The sequence below is a fragment of the Puma concolor genome, chromosome E3 (genome assembly GCF_028749965.1).
Source record: "Puma concolor isolate L17-30 chromosome E3, mPumCon1.1.hap2, whole genome shotgun sequence".
NCBI lineage: Eukaryota > Metazoa > Chordata > Mammalia > Carnivora > Felidae > Puma > Puma concolor.
In genome coordinates, this window is record NC_141682.1 from 38,420,182 (window position 1) to 38,434,883 (window position 14,702).

The 14,702-nt window shown below is 50.3% G+C and overlaps 1 protein-coding gene across 1 annotated transcript; it reads left to right on the forward strand.

Annotated features, from left to right (window-relative positions):
* Positions 1–115: 115 nt before the first annotated feature.
* Positions 116–14,689, forward strand: EEF2KMT (eukaryotic elongation factor 2 lysine methyltransferase). Its single transcript, XM_025916830.2, has 8 exons — positions 116–235; positions 2,488–2,550; positions 4,453–4,533; positions 5,677–5,778; positions 10,359–10,492; positions 10,579–10,874; positions 12,294–12,443; positions 14,178–14,689. The coding sequence occupies exons 1-8, from the start codon at positions 143–145 to the stop codon at positions 14,276–14,278; spliced, it is 1,020 nt and encodes a 339-aa protein (XP_025772615.1). The 5' UTR covers positions 116–142; the 3' UTR covers positions 14,279–14,689.
* Positions 14,690–14,702: the final 13 nt, after the last annotated feature.

Sequence of the window (14,702 nt, forward strand, 5' to 3'; positions counted from 1 at the left end):
CCTGGCCCCGCCTCCCACGCGCCCAGTGGCGCCTGGCCCGCCCCCGGCCCGGCCCCGCCCCAGCCCCGCCCCAAGTCCTCTGGGCCCCGCCCCACTGCCGCTCCGTCTCCCGGGCGACGCCGCGGCCCCGCCCCGCCCCGCCATGGCGCCGGAGGAGAGCACGGAGGCCGCACGCCTGTCAAGTTTCGAGCGCCGCTTCCTGGCGGCGCGCGCGCTGCGCTCCTTCCCCTGGCAGGTGGGCGGTGGGGCGCGCGAAGGGCGGGCGGGGGGGCGGCTGGGCAGGGTGGGGGCGGGGCGGGTTCCGGCGCCCACCTCCTTCTCTCCCCCCACGTGATGTTCTCGGCTCTCTCTCGTGTGCAGGGGCGGTACGTCTGGTCCTCGTCCCTGGGGCTTAGCTGGGGGCCACGCGGTCTGGCGGCGGGGAGCAGAAAGAATACCTGCGCGCGCTGGGGAGGCCCAGCCTGCCGTCTGCTCCCTCCACCCCTGGCCCTTCCCGCCCTCAAGTGCCTTTGCCGACTGAGTCCACGAATTTAAGGAATGCGGGGTTTCTTCCCAACTCCCTTTGTCACTTGGGGGTTAGGGTCAGGGGCAATTCACGAAAAATTCTATTACTTTGTTTAGTCAGTTGTCATCCTGGCCGTTGAGTAACAGTTGCTGCTTCCCATTTAAACAGTCAACGTCCGCAAGACCGCGGGAGACCACGTTGCAATGAGCGCAGTGACCAAGTCACAGACACCACACCTCCCCTCCCCCGCCAGGCCTCGGTGTTCTCATCTGTACCATGAGCATTGTACAAAATCCCCTCAGAAGCAGTTTAAGCCTCTTAGGCCTGTGATGGAAGAGACAGGGAAGTACAAAACAGGCCAGAAGAGAGACGAAAGAAGTCTCACCTCCCCTGCCCTGGAGACCTGCCCTCCTCGCACAAGCAAATGGCCATGGCGGCAGCTTCCTTCTGCCAATGCAGGGGCTCTAATGATGCTGCCTCCTTCATAATTCATGTGCAGTGAGCTCACTGGGATGACTCAGATTGGGTACATATTCCTCCCCCCAAGTTTGCCCCATCTTAAGGGGCAGTGGTTAGTCATTTGTGTCTCATTGACCTAACCCATTTAGCATTCTGAGTGGTCTTTCCCATCAGAAAGGAATATGTACATTTTTTAACCCAAAACGTAAACCTTTGTAACAGCATCCGTGGGTCCCAATTCAGTATCGACCATGATTGTTCACATGAAATAAGCGCTTACTCTGTACCAGGCCCATGATAAATGCTTACTTAGGCTGGCCCACAACAGCCGTGCAGTGGGTACTATTACTGCCATTCACATTTGACCAGAAAGTTTTGATTAGAAAAAGAAGTAGCGTGCATCAGTGGAGAGACCAGGCCTGGGAGCAAGCATGCCTGCTTTGAATCCTGGCCCAACCCCATACAAGCTGTGTGACCTTGAGCAAGTGACTGCATCTCTCTTATACCTTAGTTTTCTTATAAAGTGGGGGATATAATGATAGGGCTCTTGTTGGAATTACAGGAGTATGAAGCATCTGAGGCAGTACCTAGCTCATGGTAAGTGAATGTGTTAGCTAGTATTTTTATTCCATCACTAAATATTTACTGAATGCCTTCCACGACCCAGGCCCCAGGAATCAGCACACATTACAAATGAGGGCCTGCTTGGATGCAGGAGCCAGAGAATAAACAGGTAAATGAATAAGCAACACACCAGGAGATGATAGTGGCTGTAAAGTCAGTAAAACAGGGAACTATATGTATCAAAGTAGAGGAGTCAGAAAGTCCTCCCCCAAGAGGTGATATTTGAGCCAGAACCTGAACGGGTAAAGCAGCCAGCTGTGGCAAGGCCCTGCCGGTGAGAACAAGCTGCTGCAATTGAGGAACGGCAAGGAGGCCAGGGGTGATGGCACATAAGGTCAGAAAGAGAGGCAAGGGCCAGGGCTTATAGGCCTTTTAGAGCATGATAAGTCACTCTGGAGAAATGAAATGGTTTGCGTGGTGTCACACATCAGCCAGGACCAATCTGCCTGCTTCTAGAGCCTGAGCTCACTGCTGGGTTGGAGTTCCCTGTCAGAGAGGACAGCATAACCTGGCCTGGCCTATATGTCCATTTTAACTCAGATGTCAAGTCTAAGGTGAGCCCGTCCGGTGTTGATGTCATGGCTTCCCCTCATAATTCCTGGTTGACCATTTCAGCCACGGAGCTGGTCTGTGACCCAGGCCAGCCTAAGCATCCAAGGCTAATGCAAACCCAACAGTCTGTCTTCTGATGTTCTCTCTTTGACTGATCCAGGTGTAACCCAGGACTTCTCAAGTTCAGGCTTTCAGCCCGCCTGTGGCTTCCACTTCCAATTGGCCCCAGGTCCCTGGGGAGAGATCACTTAGCACTTTGCTAACATGTCCTATTACATGTTTAATGTTCCTGTGAAAATGCCCTTGAGATTTCTCTCTTTCTCCCCCCACTGTCTCTCTCTGAATAGAGCCTAGAAGAGAAATTACGGGACTCATCAGGTCCTGAGCTGCTGCTGGATATTTTGCAGAAGGTGAGAATCAGAATAACCAGGTGGCGTCACCAGCCTCCTGACTTCCCCATGAAGACATGACAGAAGCACAGCAGACGCACTTGTATCCTTTAAAAAAAAAAAGACACTGCATTTGGGTGGCACTGCCTCAGACAGCTCTGGCTCTTTTGTTTTCTTAGATGAAGACATCAGAATATACAAAAATCTGCATGAGAGGAGGGAATCTGGGGGATGTTTTTGAAACCATCCACAATGAAAACCAAAGTGACAGCTGTGGGAACATCTTCTAGCATTTGGTAGCTGCTCAAAGACTTGTTTCTTTACATTTAAGGAAAAAATAAGGAGGCGAGTCTTACCCACTCGTGTCTCTTCTAGATGTAGATGTGTCCTGCTTTTCTGAGGTGGGGTTTGAATTCTAAGGTACATCTGGGCGAGAGTAGAGGTGAGGCCACCACACTGCCACGTGGATCAGGTGGAGATCACACTGCATCCTGGCTATCAACCCTCTTAAGGATCATGAACCCTTCTTAAAACCCAAAGCTATGCACTGCCCCCCTAGAAAAAAGAACCAGAAGAATACATTTTTTGTACAAATTCGGGGAAGCCGTAGACCCCCCTCCAACCACCAAGCCCATCCAAGAAGGCTAGGTTAAGAATTCCTCTGAGGTGAGTGAACCAAGATTGTGTGACCACCACTTGAAGAAAATGCAGCCATAGTTAGGGGAAGCTTGCAGGGCCATCCAGTGGTTCAGGACTGTGAGCTCAGAGATTCTGGGGTCCTTTTCAGGTAGCCAACTCTGATTTTCACCCTGAGGCTAAAACCTGACACCAGCCAACTAGAAACCCCCTGAAGGGTTGTGTGGGTATTTTACCTTGGGTAAAATTGTGTTCCTCGAGCCAGCAGATCCCGCGTGACCCAGCCTGGCCTCTCACTGCCTCTGTTGCCCCACTCCTTCCCAAAATGCCAGGCCATGGCCCCCTGGGAGCCTGCACAAACTATCCCCTCTGCCTATAATTTGCTCCCCCTGCTCTTTGCTTCTCTAGACTTCAGCTGAAGTGTCACCCCTGAGGACCCCCTTCCCCTCCACCACATCCCAGTCAGAGTCCCCATCTTCCTCTGTCCTGACCATCACAGTCCTCATTCTCAGCCTGGCATGTCATCTCCAGGAGAGCAAAAGCTCTCCCACTCTGCATGCTCCCACTATTTAGGCTCTCACCTTTTCATGGAGCCAGACTATCCCACAATTGTCCCCACTACAAACTAGTTCATGCTGCCTGCCCTGGGAAGGGGTAGCATAGCCCATTCCAGCTGCTATAACAAAATACCATAGACTGGGTGACTTATAAACAACAGCAATTTATTTCTCACAGTTCTAGAGGCTGGAAAGGCCAAGATCAAGGTGCCTGCAGGTTTGGCGTCTGGTGGGGGCCCACTTCTTGGTTCATAGACAACTGTGTCCTCACCGTGGAAGGGCCGAGGGAGCTCTCTGGGGTCTTTTTTATAATGACACTAATCTCATTCATAGGGCTTCACCTTCATGACCTAATCACTCCCAAAGGCCCTGCCCTCTGATACTATCACATTGGGGGTGAGGCTTCAACATATGAACTGAGTTTGGGGGGGTGCACACAAAAATTCAGTCTGTAACAGGGTGTTAGCTTGGGTTCATGTGCACCATGTTCTGCCCAGAATGTTCTGTCAGTCTGTGCCACTGTAGTGGAGAGATTTTTTTAGGAAAGGACTTAAACCTTATGACTTAACTTTTTCAGATGCATGAGGGTCACCTGAACCCAGAACCCTTGTGTCTGTACACATCTTTTCTGAGGGATCAGATAATGAGGAATGCCCTGTATTCACATGAAGCTTGTGTGAGTCTTAAGACAGGGTCTTTCCTGCAACCCACTTTGTGTCCTTTGTCACAGACCGTGAAACATCCTCTGTGTGTGAAGCATCCGCCATCAGTGAAGTATGCCCGGTGCTTTCTCTCGGAGCTCATCAGAAAGGTCAGTAATGGGCACTGTCCGTCTGGTAGCCAGACAGCACCTGGGACTTGGCTGGCTCTCCGGAAGTGGACTGTGCTTGGCTTTGCCTGTTGGAGCTCAGATCTATCCCATCTCCTTTGCCCACTCTGCAAACCCCCATATGGCAGTGGACTCCCTGTGTAACTGTTCCCAGCTTGATTCGGTCAGTGAGAGGCTATGGAAGGCAAGTGGAAGAGATGCCAGGGTATTTCTCTCTTCTGTGGTCCCAGCTCCACCCACCGCCATTCCCCTAGCCCACCAGCCCACAGGCTTTGACCCGTTCCTACCATTGCCAGTCTCTGGATTACCACACTGCCCTCTACTGGGGGTTTTAGGTCTGGCAGTACCTTTGTAACTAGTTCCCTTTATCATCTTCTCCTCAGTAACTACCAGATGTGGGCTCTTTTTCTGACTGATACAGGATGGATTTTAAGGATGAGCCCACACTTGCTGGGTTTCACATTAGACTGGACCTCAGAGAGGTGATTCCTTAGTGGTCAGCATCAGACCTCCTGTGTTTGGCCACCAATTCCAAGGGCTGTGTCTCACCCAGGCTTAGCATGTGAAACAATCCCAGCTTCTCCATTACCTCCCCACCTAGTTCTCCCCAACATGTGCATCTAGTCGTGGCCACAGGTCTCCCCAGAACCACCAGGAGAAGCATGCCCACTCTCTGCTGCCCCCATGAGTTGCACAACAGAGGCTTTCCCATTGACGAAGCCACATCACGCCATGTAGAGTGCCCGTCCATGTGGCTATTGCCTTAGCTCACTTAAAAGCATCAGTTGTTTGATCCATGTACAACATCATGATAGAAGGGCAGAGCTCTCTGTCACCATCACATGGCAGCTCACACAGTCCCGTTCCTGCTGCCCTAGACTACCTCACCCTCACCCTCTCTGTACCTCTCTGAGATACCCTCTGCTCCCCTACCAAATGAATTTTTTTATAGGCCAGGTTGCCTATATTAAGTCAACCCATCCCAAATCTCCCATCAAAATTTGGTAAAAATCCTCCAGCCATTTTTTACAAGTCAGAGTAAAAGCAAATACATGGAACGTCTGTTTGGTTCATGAGGGTCAACTTAAACCTCTTGGCTGAAGCTCTTGCTCTGCCCACCCCCAGCACGAGGCTGTCCACACAGAGCGTTTGGACGAGCTGTACGAGGCGTTGGCAGAGGTCCTGATGACCACGGAGCCCACCCAGTGCCACCGGAGCTATCTGCTGGTAGGAGATGGACACCCTCCCCACAAAGTCCAGACATCTGCCCCTGCACACAGAGTTGAAACTCAGGCTCCAGTCAGTCTCAGATGGGATCAAATCCTGACCCATCAGCTCCTGAGATCTTAGAGGAGGTCAGTTAACCACCCTGAGCCTCCGTTTCCCCTTCAGTAAACCAAGCATTTCAACACATAACAGTACCTACTTTATGGGAGTAGCTGAGGGTTAAATCAGACAATATACATTATCACATACCTGGTGCTCAGTCCTCAGTAAACACTTGATGGATGGGTGTTATAGGACAGCAGTCTCTCTCTGCTGTCCACTGCCACCATCCTTACGGGCCTGGCAAATGCCACAGCTCTCAGACTGGCTTCCAGCTTCTTGGCCGACAAAAATACATTCTGCACAGAACAGTCAAGTCTTGGGTTGTTTTTTGGGTTTTTTTTGTTTTTTTTTTTTTGACCTTTTATTATAAAGTAAAACAAAGATATGGGAAATCACACAAAATAAATCTACACGGACACCTAGGTGGCTCAGTCAGTTGAGGTCTGACATTGGCTCAGGTCATGATCTCACGGCCCATGGGTTTAAGCCCCATTCAGACTCTCCACTCTTAGCACAGAGCCTGCTTCAGATCCTGTGTCTCCTTCTCTCTGTCCCTCCTCTGCTCAATGCTGCCTCTCTCTCTCCCAAAAAGAAATAAACATTTTTTTAAAAATAAAAAGTAGGGGCATGTAGGTGCTCAGTCAGTGGGCGTCCGACTTCTTCAGTTCAGGTCATGATCTCGCAGCTAATGAGTTCGAGCCCTGTGTTGAGCTCTCTGCTGACAGAGCTGCTTCAGATTCTGTCTTTCTCTCTCTGCGCCCCCCCCCCAAATATAAATAAACATTTTTTAAATGTTTTAAATAAAATGAATAAATAAATAATAAAAAAATGAATGTACAGCTTACCAAATTGTTGCAAGGTACCTACCAAGGTAACCACCACTCCAGTCAAGGAACAGAGCCCGAAAGCCCTCCATCAGACCTGTCCCCTCCCAGCAAAAGTAGCCACCATGCCTTTGGAGTTGTCACTCTCGTTTTCTCCCGCCATGTGCACCTCCAGACACCAGCATTTAGTCTTCTTGCCCATTAACTAGGTTTGGTTTCAAGTGTCTCTTCATCTGCAGGCCCCCCTGTAGCTGTTTCTTCTCTGGACCTGCCTGTGTCGAACAGGCTTAGAGAGCTTTCCACGGGTTAGCTTTGGTCACATATGCATGGTGCTGTTCAGCTCGTTCTTCCATCCTCTGTTTCCCTCTAATTGCTGGCTGGATTCAGAGGCCAGCTCAGACTCGCATCCACTTAATCCCTTTGGCAGGAACACAACATGAGGTTCTAGGAGGCACATCATATCTATTATGATAGCGGTTATGGATGCTCAAAGCTTAGATTCTTTGATTCGTTGGAGGGTACAAAAGGGTGGTTTTCTAATTCTATCATTTTGTTTTCTTTCATTCATTAGTTGGAGAAATTTTATGAGCTATCTCCCATCATCTGCTGCTTGGTTACAGACTGATAGGGCCCACTGAGGACAGGGAGGATACTAGCTTGATTCCTTCCTTGTCAACAAGGTGAATTGGTTTCTTACCATCCCCAGAAGAGATACAATCCATTGAAAATTGTATCTTTATTGAGGCATGAAGTGTTACTGTGGAAAAGCCTGGTAATAATTGTCTTTCCTGTTTATGCCACACGCTCTTTACTCCTGGATGGCCAAAGGACTCTTCCCTTTAAAGTCCAGAATTTTAGTAGAATATATCTTGAAGCTGATTGTTTTGGGTGAGTGATCTCAGATGCATTGTGTACCCCTTCAGTGTTTGTTTCACATCTTTTTGTTTTTTCAGGAATGTTTTGTTGAATTATAATTTTTTTTAACATTTATTTATTTTTGAGAAGAGAGAGACAAAGCATGAGCGGGGGAGGAGAGAGAAAGAGGGAGACACAGAATCCAAAACAGGCTCCAGGCTCTGAGATGTCAGCACAGAGCCCAACGTGGGGCTCGAACTCACAGACCACAGGATCATGACCTGAGCCGAAGTTGGACACTTAACCGACTGAGCCACCCAGGCGCCCCTGTTGAATTATAATTTTTAAAGTTTGTTCTTTGCCTTCATTTTCTGTAACAAGTACCTAAAAATGGATGCCTTAAACAACAGAAATTTATCATCTCACAGTTGGAGAGGCCAGAAGTCCAAGATCAGGGCATTGGCCGGGCTGGTTCCTTCTGAGGGCAGAGAGGAAAGGATGTGCTTCTGGTCTGTTTGGTTTGCCAGCGGCTGCGATCTCCTTGTGTCTTCACATCATCTTCCCTCTATGCCTGTATGTGTCCTGATCTCTTCTTACAGAGACACCAGTCCTATTGGGTTAGGGCCCACTTAATGACCTCATCTTAACTTGAGTCTCTCTGTAAATAAGATCTCTTATTTACCCCCTCTTCAAATAAGATCACAGTCTGAGGTCCTAGGGTTTAGGAGTCCCAACACATGAGTTTGGGGGGAGGGTACAGTTCACCCCAAACAATCTCTTTCTTTTTTTTTTTTTTAATGTTTATTTTTGAGAGAGAGAACGAGCAGGGGGGTGGCAGAGAGAGGGGGACAGAAGATCCCGAGAAGGCTCTGCAACAACAGCAGTGAGCCCAATGCAGGGTTCAAACTCACAAACCATGAGATTACGGCCTAAGCTGAAGTCAGACACTCAACTGGCTGAGCCACCCAGGCTCCCCTTAATTTCTTCTTGATATTTAAAATTTTACTTCTTTCACCTCCTATTGTTTGAAGGGGGCTTATCTGTTTGTGTGTTTTGTTCCATTCTCCTGTTCCTTGATGTCTGAAATGTTTTCTGTTGTCATCACACATTTCTGAGTGTTTCTAGTTGCCATGAGGCCTTGCCCCAGGTCCCTCACACCCCTGATGACTGAAGCAGCAAGGTCTCTCCTCCATGGGCCATGGTTTGCAGCTGGCACCTGCATTTCCAGCAAACACTTGTTGGCTCCTGGGGTTCTGTCCGCAGGCCTGTTGCACACCCCACTGCACACACACATGGAGCATATGAGTTTGTGTCTCTTGGTGGTTTGCCCCCACTTATTGACATTTGGGGTTCACAGAGATGCCTTGTCACCTAGTTTTGTTAAATGCTGTCCATATCTTGCTGCTCTGTGTCCTCTTATGTGGGGATTCAGGAAGGTTCAGAACTACACTGCAGCATCTTCCCAGAATCCTCAGAGTGCTCCCCTAGATTTAAGAGGTAAATCAGAGTCTGTCACTTGACCACCCAAACCTGGCAGTGCCTTTCCTTAGCACACAGACTCAATTCCTAATTCCATGCGTGGGCTTCAAGGCCCTGCGTGCCCCGCCCCAGCCTTTCTCTCTCATTTAGTTCTTCCTGCTCTCCCTGTACTCCAGACCCCTGGCATTCTTTGTCTTCCTTGAACTCAGAAACTTAAATGCTGCTGCCTCAGGGCCTTTGCACTCGCTATGCCTGGAATGCTCTCCCCCAGAACCTCACATGCCTCACCTTTCCTTTTTACTCACATCCCAGGTCACGTGATGCCTCCTCAAAAAGGCTGTCCCTGACCAAACTATCTGAAATAGACCCCCAGTCTTCTGTTATTGCATAATCCTTTTTATTTTCTTCATAGCACTGAAAAACTGTGAAATTACTTCATTTATTATGGTTTTATCCCCTATTGGCACGTAAGTTCTGTAAGAACAGGGAACGAGTTCATCTTGTCACATCTGAATCCTCGGCACCATAGTAGATGCTCAGGAAAAATGTGTGGATGAATGAATGAACAAATGAATGCTCACAACACCCCAGAGACCTGAGTCCCCTATGTGAGTTTTCTGAGCTCAGAGATAGCCAGAAACCACCCCTGGGTGACTGCATGTTGGAAGCACCATTCTCAAAAGCTCCATATTAAAGAACACGTTTCAGAATTGCATGTTCCATGAAGCACTTACCAGCAAACCACCTGCTCTGGGGGCGATGGGAAAGTTCAAAGGCCAGAGAATTCCCAAGCCCTAAATGTCACACTAAATTGAGGAAGGCCCCACACCCTAAAATTTTTCACATCTCGCTCATGATGCCCCAGAGTTGTGACTCTTTTGTTGTTAATATTATAGATTCCTAGAAATGGCAAACATAGTACAGAGAGGTGCCCTTTCTCCATTTTCCATCATTGGAAACACGTGACCCAACTTGTGCAGCATCACAACCAGGACACTGATGTAGACACCATGCCTATGTAGTGGCCCTCAAACCCCCCCACCCTGGCAGACACTGATCTGTTCTCCCTTTCCACAATCCTGTCCTTTTGAGAACGTTAGGTGAATGGAATCACACCATGTGTGGCCTTCTGAGATTGACCTTCTGTTGTACAGCGTCACGCCCTCTGGACCCGTCCAGGTTGGCGCAGACAGTGATTGCTCTGAGGCAGGATGTTCCATAGTCTATGTGGCCATCCACCTGTTGTGATGTTTTTCTTTTTACAATCAGCTCCTTGTCTCCTGGTAGCTGGATTAATTCTCTCTCCCTCTCTTGGCTCAGCCTTCCGGAGACTCAGTCACGCTCTCGGAGAGCACAGCCATCATTTCCCATGGCACCACCGGCCTGGTCACATGGGATGCTGCACTCTACCTTGCAGAATGGGCCATGCAGAACCCAGCAGCCTTTGCTCACAGGTGCCCTCGGGGTGCGGGGCAGGGCAGCAGGGCAGGTTTTCCCCAGCACGGTCTCAGACACAGGCCCCCTTCTCCCCCCAACCCAGGACTGTCTTAGAGCTCGGCAGCGGAGCTGGCCTTACGGGCCTGACCATTTGCAAGACATGCCATCCCAGTGCATACATCTTCAGTGACTGTCACAGCTGCGTCCTTGAGCAGCTCCGAGGGAACATCCTTCTCAACGGCCTCTCATTAGAGGCAGACGTCACTGACCCTGCAAGGCACCCAGAACACAACACCTGCAACTCAGAGAGCCCCAGGGTGACAGTGGCCCAGCTGGACTGGGACGTCGTGACGGCCCCTCAGCTCGCTGCCTTCCAGCCAGATGTCATCATCGCAGCAGGTACTGCCCCCCATCCCCGGGCCACTGGAGCGGCTCCACCCAACTCTCAGCTCTGGGAAGGGGACAGTGGGTGCTGCCAGGGCAGAGGAGTGATGAGATTTTTAGAAGAGCCATTGTGGGCCTCCAGGGTGACATCAAAGCATAGCTCATGCCCCTTGGGGGCCATAAAGCCACAGCCCTCCCATTTGACACAGTGGACACATGTACTCCTGTGCAAATGGTCCCATCAGATAAATGAGCCCAGCTTTTCTCAGCAAAGCCTGACATGGAAAGAACAGGCCCCAGGGCACCAAACCAGTCTGACCTATTAGCAGCCGAGGAGAGAGATTATTATGTCCATCTCTAGAACAAAAATGAAATGGCCAGAGCAGCTGAACACCAGCCCCACTTGTACCATAACCCCATCTTCAGATGTGGGGAAGACATAGCCATGGCAGCCCTGACTTTTCAGGGCTGTGAAGGACAGCGTGATTCTCCCAGGACCATGTCATGGGCATCCAGCCCCGGGCCAGGCCTAGGGTTAGGCCACAGTGGTGTCTGAGTCAGGCAGAGAGCTCTGAGTGCCCCCCACCCCTGGGAGCTTCTGTCTGCTCTGCGCATAGCTGTTGTCACATGTCTGCATGTCTGTATCCCAGGTCCATGCCCATGTCTTTGGACAGGGTCCTTGAGAGGAGTGTTTGGCCAACGGGCCCCTTGTCCTCCACCAAGCTCACCCAGTCCCCTATCCAGCTGACAGTGCTGTGCCTCTGGTCCTGGGCTGCGACTCGGAGACCCACAGTGGTCAGAACACAAAGCCTGAGCAGTACCCTCCCATGTAAGCATGCCAACAGGGAACGAGCTTGTCCCCCACCCCGCCCCCATACAGCTAACAAAGCAGCAAGGTTTGAGATAAAGTCAAGGTGTGCTTTATTAAGCATCTTCTAAATAGACCACAGGCAAAGAATTGATTTTTTTTAATGTTTATTTTTGAGAGAGAGAGAGAGAGAGAGCAAGAGCACAAGTGGGGGAGGGGCAAAGAGAGGGGAGACACAGAATCAGGAGTAGGCTCCAGCCTCTGAGCTGTCAGCACAGAGCCCAACACAGGGCTCAAACTCCCAAACCACACGATCATGACCTGAGCCGAAGTTGGACGCTCAACCAACTGAGCCGCCCATGCGCCCCTGATTTTTTTAAAAGGAACATCAGTAGGTCCTAGGTATGTTCCATTTGTTGCATGGTCTTTCAGCAACTTTCTTTCTCTCCTAAGAGTTTTCCTTTTTACCCACATCATCTTCTTTGTACCCAATAGGGCAAGTCTAAAAAAAACTGCTGGTTTCCAGGCTCCCACCCTGCTGCTGAGGTCAGCACAACCAGGCAAGCTTTCTGGGCACTGAATCCTAGACCAAGCCCCTTTCAGTAACCTGAGGTTTTTCATTGCAGATGTGCTATATTGCCCAGAAACTGTCCTCTCCCTGGTCCGAGTCCTGCAGAGACTCTCTGCTTGCCTGAAGAACCAGCAGGCTCCTGACGCCTACATTGCCTTCACCGTCCGCAACCCAGAGACATGCCAGCTGTTCACTAGCGAGCTGGGTGAGCCCTGGGCCCTGGGAGGGGCTGCTATCTCTGAGAGGCCACCTGGGCCCCACACGGGACTCCGGTGAGGCAGAAATAAGCAAAGTAAAAGAATGAAGCCCTGGAAACAAACCAGAAAGCCCCAGAACACACAATGTGCTGGGCCATCCACCCACCACCTCCACCCCCCCTGGGTGGTCTGCAGAGGAGGCAGGGCCGGGGAGCTGTGCTCTGGAAGGAGGTAACTTATGCAGCAGTCCCAGAGGTCAGAGACTAGCAGCCCTAGAGCAGGTTTCAGGGACGTGCAGGCCTCTTTCCTGGTAAAATGGAGAGGATGGCGGATGCCAGTGGGTGTCAGGGTAGGGGAGTTCTGTCCACACAGCGGTGAGGGCAGGCTCTGGAGCAGATCCCACCACCTGCTATGGTGAAGCCGGGCCACTACTCACATCCCTGTCCTCATCGGTATGGTGGGAACATCCCCCTGGGAGGTGACACAGGGACTGGCATGCAGGGAGCACTCGGGAACGTGGTAGCTGCTGCTGTCACTACAGCAAGCATCCAGTAAATGGAAGAAGAGGAGGGAGGCCTCTGCCATTTACACCCTGAACGAGCACTGCTGCGCCCAGGCACTGTCCTCAGACCTGACCTGTCAGGAGGGAGGGGTGTGCTGCCATCCTCTGCTCTCACCCATGGAAACTTTGGGGTGCAGGGGAGCTGTTTCCCCAAGCTCCAGGGTGGAGTCAGGCAGCCGAGTCTCGCTCTCCATTCTCCACCCCACAACCACCGACCACTGCCCTGCAATCCCCGACACGCGCCAAGCCCAGCCAGGACTTTCCACACATGACCGGGCAGCAGTGCAGGACTGGGTTTGCCCTGATCCACGCCCCCAGGCGCAGCCCCACCGACAGCAGCCTCTGCTGTCACAGCAGACACAGAGACGACCCAAACGCCCACCACGTGTGCTCATGCCCCAGACAGTGCATGTAACCTTGAAAAAGAATGAAGTCCTTCTTCAGACACTATGTGAAAATTATCTACGCTGTAGTTTAAGGGAAGAAAGCAAAGTACCAAACACCATATATGTATAAGCCCATTTGTATTTTTAAAAATAATGTTTGTGTTAATGTGCATCTAGGGGATAATCTGAAAAACACGCACCAAGTAACAGTAGTTACACTTGGTGGCAGGACTATAGATAAACACACACACACACACACACACACATTTTGTAAATAACCACTAGGTCCAACATGGGGCTTGAACTCACGACCCCAAGATCAAGAGTCGCATGCTCCACCGACTGAGCCAGCCAGGTACCCTGACACTTCTGTACTTTTATGTCTAAGATTTCATTTTTATAAATAATTATTTTCATTTGTAAAAACCTGATGACAAAATGATCTTTGCCAAGGGCTTCTGAGACATCTGTGCTTATGAAGAGATGAACCCCTTCTGATGCACATCTAGCCTGTGTGAAGAGGCACCAGGCTGAGTGGGCAAGAAACCCAGACAGGTCTGTGACCTTCCAGGGATGCACATGGCCCAGAAGGCAGGGGCAACAAACCTGGCTGCTGTGAGCCATTTAAAAACTCAGTTCTTGGTCCATCCCTGAAATGACTCTAGGTGTCTGGTTGGGGCCTGGAAGTTTGTGGTTTGTATATAACCCCTAGGCCTGTCCTGCAGCCGTAACCTGTATCGGGTGGTGTCGTGTCCCCAGACCCCACCTTCCTGAGACACATATTCTGTTTCCAGGCATTGCTGGGATCCCATGGGAAGCAGTGCCTCATCACGACCAGAAGCTGTTTCCCTATGAAGAGCACTCAGAGATGGCAATTCTGAAACTAACTCTGTAGGTTTACAAATGGTTTTAAAGATTACCATTAAAATTAAATCACCATCCTGGAAAGAATTTTTATGTGGGAAAGCTGGTAAAATTTCCACTGGACTTGAATGCTTGAAGAATGTTAAATTCAGGGAGCGCCTGGGTGGCTCAGTCAGTTGAGCGTCCGACTTCGGCTCAGGTCATGATCTCAGTTTGTGAGTTCGAGCCCCACATGAGGCTCTGTGCTAACAGCTCAGAGCCTGGAACCTACTTGGAATTCTGTGTCTCCCTCTCTCTGCTCCTTCCCCGCTCCCGTTCTGTGTGTCTCTCTCTCAAAAGTAATTAAACGTGAAAGAAAAAAATTTTTTTAAGAATGTTAAATTCAGAATCAGGAACTACAAACTGTATTCTAATAAAATACATTCAAATGGGTGCCCCTTTCTATCACTAGTTCT